Source organism: Haliotis cracherodii, unplaced genomic scaffold (genome assembly GCF_022045235.1).
Source record: "Haliotis cracherodii isolate W230 unplaced genomic scaffold, xgHalCrac1.p SCAF_15, whole genome shotgun sequence".
In the NCBI taxonomy this organism is placed as follows: Eukaryota; Metazoa; Mollusca; class Gastropoda; order Lepetellida; family Haliotidae; genus Haliotis; species Haliotis cracherodii.
In genome coordinates this window covers 10,291,675-10,301,195 of record NW_027266270.1, presented here as the reverse complement: position 1 = coordinate 10,301,195, position 9,521 = coordinate 10,291,675, and the positions used below count along the sequence as shown (strand labels likewise).

At 40.0% G+C, this 9,521-nt stretch overlaps 1 protein-coding gene across 2 annotated transcripts; it reads right to left on the bottom strand.

Annotated features, from left to right (window-relative positions):
• Positions 1-918: 918 nt before the first annotated feature.
• LOC139462257 (uncharacterized) lies at positions 919-6,813 on the bottom strand. 2 transcript variants are annotated; one of them, XM_071243856.1, is made up of 5 exons: positions 6,715-6,813; positions 4,416-4,600; positions 4,146-4,226; positions 3,674-3,799; positions 919-3,210 (listed from the first exon to the last, which is right to left on the bottom strand). In XM_071243856.1, the coding sequence occupies exons 2-5, from the start codon at positions 4,579-4,581 to the stop codon at positions 1,256-1,258; spliced, it is 2,328 nt and encodes a 775-aa protein (XP_071099957.1). In that variant the 5' UTR covers positions 4,582-4,600; positions 6,715-6,813; the 3' UTR covers positions 919-1,255. The 2 variants fall into 2 exon arrangements, with proteins under 2 accessions (XP_071099957.1, XP_071099958.1); XM_071243857.1 differs by lacking the exons at positions 4,416-4,600; positions 6,715-6,813 and having other exon boundaries at positions 3,674-3,791; positions 4,146-4,406.
• Between the last annotated feature and the right edge of the window lie 2,708 nt (positions 6,814-9,521).

Here is a 9,521-nt window from a genome sequence, read left to right as displayed (position 1 = left end):
ATCCGAAACATTGGAAAACGTGTTCAGTTATAATAAAAAACATCCGACATATCAAATGAAAATCTTATATTAGCGTCGACGTGATACTTGGTCTGCTTGTATCATAGCCTTGGTTCCCTCTAAATCTAAATAAAACCTACATTCAATATTTAGTACGATACCAAGGCTGACACGACTGGGTTGGCTGGACTCCTGAAAATTGTATCAACAATGCATGGTACTGATGAGTAAATGAGTGAGTTAGGTTTGGACACTTCTTTCTACGGTAGTTCAATTATATAAAGCTTGTGTATGAGCTTAATGTGGGCGGAAAGGGCGAAGTGGTGCAGATCTTGAACGTTTACCAATTTGGTCAATCCCAGGAGTGCGAATACTGTGCTGTCAAAACCTGGAAGTTTAATCAGAGCGAATCTCGGATTCGAACTCACGATCATAGGTTTCCGGCATGCCTATTAGGATTGAGCTCTGCACAGCGAATTCCGCCACCCATTTCCTGTCCATACTACTGATGAAGGCTGATGTAATAGATACTAATAGAACACTGTAAATAATTTTTAATGCACTTTCATATGCATCTGTACTCCTTTGAGTTTGAACATGAACGTCTACTCTAAATTTTATATACATATATGTGCCATATACATCAAAGTATAGAAACGTATGATATGGAATGGTTTCACACGACTACTACCATCACAAACGACTACTACTGCTGTGGATCTATGCTTATGATGTCAATCACTGGATTGTCTGGTACAGACTCTATTATTTACAGACCGCCGTCATACACCTGAAATGTTTCTGGGTGTGGTGTTAAACAAAAACACAAACTACTACAAACTCTGGTGGATACCTGATATTAGGGATCGCGTGGAACATGTGCCTGTTACCCCAAGAGTCCTGAACTGGATCATCAGTGGCAACCAGTGAAGCTCATTCAGTATACTCGTATTTCCTGGCAGCTATGTGTTGGACACATTACAGTTGATTAGATGTTCATGAAGTTCTCGTAGAGGCTACTGCAGTAGTCAAGCTGAGATAACCTTTGAATTGGACAAGTGTGAATGTTGTTACGTTATTGCTGAAATGTCCTATGATGCTCATGTTATTTTTTCTTTCAACTTAATTTTAAACCTCTCATTAGAACCTCAACACTATTTTCACCGGATTGATGTTGACACGGATAAAGGGTATTTCCACATACCCATTTAGCTTTGTCAAAACCTGTGTGCTTGCAAGATCGTGTTGGGATATGCTAAGATGACAGATTTGGGTTGCGTTTACCGCCTTTATCTTCCAAGTATTTTGCAATAGTGTCATTTTCCAGTCCTATTGCTTTGTCAAGAGGAGTTCTTCCTTTGAAGCCAGGTGTGTTGATATCTAAGCCTTTTTGTAGTAGCAGATCGACCACCTCTTTGCCCCCCTCACATGCTGAGTGAAGAAGGGTGTCACCATCCTTTGAAACAGCGTCAACAGGTGCTCCTTCAGCCAGCAACAGTCTGAGAATGTTTGCCTTCTTTGACTTACAAGCCTCATGCAAGGATGGCAAGTCTATGCTGGCATTCATGTTGATAAGTTCCGTCACTATGTCAATGTTTCCATACTCACATGCACTAAAAAGAGCTGTACGGCCAGATTCGTCCTTCCTGTCAACATCTTCTTTTGCACAAGCTATCTTCTTTATTGCCCTAGCTAGTCCATTTTCGCAGATGTAGTGCAGTACTGTCCTGCCAATTAAATCGGATGCAGTAACGTTAGGATTGATTGCTAGGAGTTCCATAACAAAAGTTTCCTCCTTCGTATTGGCAGCTACCATGATAGGGGTTTGACCAGCATCATTACTGACATTGATATCCAATTCAATGTCTTTGTCTATCAGATATTTTAACCCGTCAACTGATGCAGCATCACAAATGCCAAAAAGGATCTCCTTTATAAGCTCCGATGTAATGGGTTCCAGTTGCTCCACCATGCGTTTCAAAATATGAAAACCACCATTGCTTGTGGATAGGTAGGCAAATGTCAGTTTGTGAGTGTCATCCATAAGTGAGACAACAGTTTCCATGGATGAATTGTTGTCTCGAAGTACAGTAGTCATGAGTTTCTTCGCAAAAGGTTCCCACCTGCATGCTCTGTGTGAGAGCGCCAAATATATATTGCCTTTGCAAATTTCTGTTGCAAATCTAAACAGGAGATATTTGTGAAGAAAGTCTGGGATGAAAAGGAACTGTGTTGTGGCTCCAGAAGGTTGTTGACACTGCAGTTGCAATGTCCTGTTGATGAATGCCATCGTGCAGTTTTCAATAACGAATCTCGGATCGTCCTCCCAAAGAGTTGACGCCACAAGGTCATACATATAGTGCTTGTGAAATACATACACATTGTCTCTCTTGGTCAAGTATGTTCCATCAAGATTTCTAGCTGTCACTGTGAGTTCATATCTAAGTTCAGAAGACGTCTCTTGGAATATGTCTAACTCTCCTCGGTTCTCAAGTAGCTTCTTCAAGAGGATTCTCTTGCCCCTGTACTTAACAAAATTCATGACATCATGCTCTTCTAATGGTGTTGGAAGTCGGAACACTGATGCTACTTGTGAATGGATGTTTCCCTTGCACCTTTCCAGAAGCAACTCGCACAATTTTGGGAAGCCATGGTTACCCCATTCACATACTTGTCTGCGTTTCTGTGGACCAATCTTCACATCTATTTTCTTTTCAAGTGCTGACAAAATATTTTCCTTTTCCTGAAATGTTCTTGGTGTCAGTGATACATCCACTGTGTCTACCTTTGTAACGGGTAAATAATCAATGTATCTCGACCACTCTTGAAGAACAAAGTTGTTGCCAACAAACAGAACTAAAGGCTTTCTGTCTGTGCCTGTTAGTATACCCTTCAGAACAGGTTCCCAGTTCTTCCATTTTCCTTCATCAAAGTTTATCTCTCCACATATGTCATCCAACATAATGACTGGTTCACTGATGTTCAGATCAACTTCAGAGAGATCTGCCGGTGTGAATACATGAAATACTTGTTTCCCTTGTGCTCTTAGTTTTGACATGGCTCTTTGAGCGATTGTTGTTTTTCCATCTCCGTGTGATCCAGTGATAATCACGAAAGATGACCCTTTCGCAATAGAGTCCATCACTCGTGACACGCCGTTGGTATCCACAGTTGTCGATGAGCAGAGTTCAATACTTGTTTCTGTTTTACCTGAAACAAAAAACGACACATATCACTAGCCACCCTGCGGAAATGGTATCTAACATCAATACAATGCATTTGAGTCTGAGAAATAAACTTAGCAATGTATCTCAAATGTTAAATTCACAAGTATGGCCTTTTTCGTTTTACCAAATTGATTAGTATTAAAGTGTTATCTGTCATTAACAGCAAGAGCTCGATAACATTACACTTCCAGGTTTTGGTTTATCCAATTATTAACCTTTTGTCTTGATGTTGACTATTCCCGTAACTGTACAAACGTTACATAAAAAATCTGTAGAGAACTACCTCATATTTAAACATCTATGACTGAAACTTGTTCACGAATGCAGTCCTTGTAAAGACAGTGCGGAATTACCTCTCACGTCCTCTATGCTCTCGACAGAATAGGTACTGTATAGGATCACCGATGGCTTGATTTGCATTTACGTTAGACATACCTAACACTTACCTCGGATCATTTGTACCCGGCTCCTTTTATCACCCGGTTTATATTGCTGAATCGTGTTTCCTTGTCCAATGGTGACATATTTGGGAGCGCTTGTAAACTCTGCTTGGTATATGTTCTTCTGAAAAACTGTAAAAAGATGGTAAAGAAATAGAGATGATATTCCTCAAACACATGCTTAACATTTTACATTGTAGAAGAAGATCTTGCATTTTAAAAAATTAATCAATGTAAAATCTGACTGTCTTTTCATGATAAGGGATATGGTATATCGCTCGGTACGTTGTGTAAAAAATGTATCAATAGTGTGTTATTCTGAAAATTGTGTGGATCATATATGTAGTGGAGAGGTCTTGAAATAGGCATTATGCCTGTTGACCAATCCAGGGTTTTATTCATGGAAAAAATAATATTGTTCAAACTATTTTAGTAGTAGCAATTGTACAATCAATATGTTAAGAAACATGTGTCATACCAACAGGTTGTGAATGATTTCGAGGTAACATATCACCATCGGTAACTATTTCCCCCGGTTGTAGAACTGATCCCTGTATTTCTGAAAACGAAATGAAAAAGACGATGTTATTCTGGAAATGAAATCAACAATAAACTATACATTTGGAAATGACATCCACATATCTTCCTAAAAACGTTTTGAAACTTTACCGTGGCCTTGAATGTCGTAACCTTAATCACATTGTTATCACATGGACAGCATTATTACGCCATGTTCTAATCTTGCTACCTGTCTTTTTATTGCACTGTTTACGCCAGGGTGACTGGTGGGATACAGAACAAAAAGACTCCTCATCTTCTTCAGGTGTAGAGGTACCGTCTGCTTCATCGCTACTAGACGTACTCCAGCTAGACCTGGGTGTGATGTATTCGCCAGAGTCATCTTCGGTGTCCATTTTAACGGCTAAGTGAAAACTGGAAAAAATAGCAATGATACAGTAATGCCAACATGGCATCAATCGCTATGTCAAAATGGTATGGTATCCAATAAAGTGGTCTGGGGAGAACGTGTGAAGACAATTTCTGGTGCACCCCCCCCCCCCCCCTCCCCCCTCCACCCGTTATATTGCCGGAATATCGCTGAAAAAAACGTATAACAATCATCACTCACTCCTAATTGCTCACCACCAACATCGAAAGTACTGCGACTGTGAACGTAATCATGCAACATTATTTCTGGACTATTGTTGATGCTTTCAACCATATCGCATAGAAGCTGGCATAATTCAAATGCATTGTTGAAAAACTGTCTCATTGGTTAGTTATAACTGAGCTTGATCTGAGGAAACTTTTTGTGAAGCGGATTCACAGAGTCATTACGTGGCTGGGTTAGCGCTAACACAGGGGAACAAAAAAGGCATGCTTTAGATAGAAAGGTTTTCTATATTTTTACATTTGTTAGTATAGTGTTTGCAAGTAGCAGATTATGCACCCTCAGAATTGAAAAATTAGGACCTTTCGTCATGTATGCTAACTTATTAAGCTTCAGCGGTTCATGCAGGCCAGGATGCCAATCGGTAGGGAGATTCGATGGATTTTCATTTCGACCTGACGTTAATGTGATGCCATAATCGCTGTAGGATTATTGAGTGAGTGAGTGAGTGAGTATGGTTTAACACCGCTTTAGCAATATTCCAGCAATATCACGGCGGGGGACACCAGAAATGGGCTTCACACATTGTACCCATGTCGGGAATCGAACCCGGGTCTTCGGCGTGACGAGCTAACGCTTTAACCACTAGGCTACCCGACCGCCCCGTAGGATTATTGAAGGCGGATTGACTTTACGACCTTTTGTAATAAAACAGGTGGTAATATTTCTAATATACAACTGTCAATGTATCAGTATCTATTTTTTTACAATGTGAACACTTCTCAGTGATCTGAATTAACAGTAGGCTGATCGCTGGATTAGCGTCGCGTAACAACACTTCGTACGTCAAAGAATGTCAAAGATAGACCCCATGAGTGGGCCTGGGCCCACTTGTTCAAAACAATCCCAGTTACATTCGATCTTCGACGCCTACGATCCACTTTACAATCACAACACAATTGTCCCATTCCTCTTGCACAAACCCATTGTCCGATTGTAAGGCGACTTGGATTTAAGATGGACTAACTCAAAATCTTTAACGGTGTGGTTAAGTAAACATAGTCACGCATCACTGGCTACGACGTACAGTTACCTCCCTTGTAGCAGGTATATAACAGCCCAATTACTCAAATGTCCCTTACAAACATCACGATGTGGCTGGAATATGACCGATGTGAAATATTTACTCATCCACTTAACATCTAATACCTTAAAGCAGTACATTTAAGAAAACAACTAAATGGTTCATTCATGAATCTTTGGGTTCATTCTAGACCGTGTTGCTCCAAGCGAAATGTTCCGAATTAAGAAATTTCCGGATTATAGAATTAGAAATACGTGGTGACGTCCCTTGATATAGAGGGTAGTTCTCAAGGGTAATCGCCCGGAGGGCAGGTTTCCGGATGAATAGTATTTCACTGTATTTAGTTTGCCAGTGTTTGTCTCGATGACATCGGACCACGCTACATAAACCAAGCACCTTGAAAGTAAACAGCTGTCCACATCGTCATATTTTCGTAATATCGAATCTGTTGCCGTAATAACGAATTTTTTTCCCGCTATAACAAAAGTATTATTTGTAAAAACGAATGTAATTTCTGTTGAACAAATCTATTTTCATTATAACGCATATTTTGCGTAGAACGCATCTTTTCCCGTCACCTTTGTGTCTCTCACCTTGAAGTTGCAATCTACCCGAAATCGATACGCGCGCACGCACACACACACGCACGCACACACACGCACGCACACACACACACACACACACATACACACACACACACACACACACACAGGTGCATACACGTCAGTACAAGTGCAATATTCTTGATCGCGAAGTTACACCCCGCCTCACCTATCGGGAGAAGTGACACCGGAGTTACGGGGTGTCACTGTACTTATTATACAGTGTTTTATTTAAGCTCTGAATACTTACCGGCGTTGAATATATCCTATCCTGTTAGTGAAAGGCCTACCGAACTTTAAAATATTGTATATTCCAGCGAGATTCTTCCGCGGTTGAGTTTACGTTGTCCACATCAAACAGATATGATGTGTGACGTTGCGCTATTAATAACACATGAAGGAAAATACGTGGGAAACCCCCTTTTGACCTCCTTTTTCCCCGACTCGCCTTTTGCATGACATGGCGTCGATAAAACCGGCTGCACTAGTGACAATTAACGTTAAAATATGATTTACTTGACTAATTAGGCATTGTAATAGTAGTAAATTAATATATGAATAAAACAAGTGCTTGTTTTATACGCAGCTTAATAGTCACGGCGTTTTTTTTATAAATAACGAGTGTCCTACATTCATCTCGATTCGTCACGTTACAATGACTACTGGATTCTTGGTATTTGAAATTCCGAGATTTAAAACCCCTGATTATTTATTTATTTTATTTATTCATTGAGAGAGAGAGGGTCTGCACCTGGCAATCCAGTGACTGACACCATGAGCATTTCTCTCACATCAGTGTTTATTTGGATACATAAATATATTTTCTCTCATGCAAATATAGAGATTTGTAAGCATATATATCCTTATTGCTACGGGAGATACTGTAGTGATTGCCAAGTGATTTACATTAAAGTAATATACGTAATCTTAAACAATGTTTTCTATGTTACTAGTGTGACACACATGCTGGTAATGACGCCTAATAAACATCTCGCAATAACGACGTTTTAAAGAACACGTAATTACAACTGTATTCTCGTACTTGCGAGTTAAAAATGCATTGCTACTCAGTTAATAACGATATGTTGATTTGATAAATTCCCCACAAGAAATAGAACTTATTGTTCAATTTTGAATTGTGTAGATAGTTATTTTTAATAATATTGGCAGTGTTTAACTTGTAACTTAGATTGTTAGTGGCGGTGTCCTTAAATAGGGTTGTTGTAGTGTAAAATTATTGTCCCCCTGAGAGGATATGTAATACTACATCTTTCAAAGTACGTTTATTCATACCACAGGTTTAAACGTAGTATTTTTGTCTATTTTAACTGACAGCTAAACTGCGTACCATCACCAGAAGCTAAAGGGCTGGTGTATCCGTGCAGGTACAAGAATTCGAAGTCCCCACGATCCCTGGTACGATATCTTTACTTTGGATCTGGTGATCATTAACCCATTTTTAATATTGTGATCATTGAGTCTTTTAAATGTTCTCAACTAGTGTTAAAATCGAAACTGTGATACTCTAGTTATTATACAGTCCATCTAGGACAGGTTGTTTTTCAATCTTAATATATTTATTGTAATTGTCTAAGTTCCCGTCACGATATGGCTGAAAAACAGCCGAAGTGACGTACAATTTCAACCCACTCACCCACATTGAAGGATATGACACCGGGAACACTGACATCATACAACGGCAAGTCGGTGGTATTTGACGCTCAAACATCCGATATACTACTACCTGTAGTGATCACACCTTTATCCAAACTAAGATGTAAATGTTTTTGTCCAGGTTTTGTTTTTGAGACGGACCCTACCTTTTTATGCAGAGTTGCATCCTTTGGGCACACCAGAAACGTATTACCGTAGGTTCGAATCCCGGTTCGCCCCGAAGATAATTCAGGCGAACCGGGACTCGAACCCTACAATCACAGGTTTCTGGCGTGCCTGAGGGACGCATCTCCGGACAGCTAATCGCGGCGCCTTAGACGACTGGGCCACCCGTGCCCCCTACCTACTTCTAAATTCCGAAATATGTTTCCAAGATGTACGCTTGAAAGCTTATGCAACAGCGGACACAATTTATGTTATGTCCATAAATTGTGTCTACTTTGTCACCCGCCAACTTCAAAGTAATGCCTATCAAACAATTTATGTAACAGCCCTTCCAACTTCTTACTTTCAGAACCAGGTTTTAGGAGATAGAGACCTTGTCAACTTTACCCTCGTCTTTTTTTATATGAGAAAGCATTGGTTTACGACATACATTCTTTTAACGACAAGGAAATTGCTCTCAACTGGTTCTGCTGTTGGAACGCCTATTTGTAGGGAAGATGTTACTTGAAACTTCATAACTTCCCTATATACGAAAAAAGCAACATTAAGTTGTTCCTCATTAAATCCTTTTCAGGGATGGATCCGGATACTCATCTTCTATTTGATCCTGGTTACAAACCAAACACAACCGTTGGGGTTTCATCTCTTTTCTGTATTTACAAGTTTCAATTCGAAACTGGTGGGAACAACATCTCAACTGTGCAAGTGAAGTCCTATACTTAAATATATTATTACGATTACGATGTTGAGGGTTATCTTTGAACTTGATGATAGGGCTGCATGCTAATCTTGCTCATAAGAAGCTTTTAAACGAAGCATTAGTGCAGTCATGAAGCAGGCAATGTTATCTATAAATTGCTGTTTCCATGTGTCCCCCCGCTATAATTCCGATGCGACGTTAAATTATAGATTTTAACTTACTGCCATAAGTAGCTCGGAGTCAGTATATTGTGTCTGAGATTGGTAATGATGGTAAACAGCGGCATAGTATTTCAGTGGGCTAGCACTATAACATAGGCATTAATCCGGACCAGTACAAGCGCTCTCTCTCTCTCTCTCGCTCTCTCTCTCTCTCTCTCTCTCTCTCCCACTCTCTCTCTCTCTCTCTCTCTCTCACGCACACGCACGCACGCACGCACGCACACACAGAGTAATTAGCAAATTGACAATGGAGATCCAAATAAGAAATTCTACGTTTTTGGCAACAATGTTTTTGCT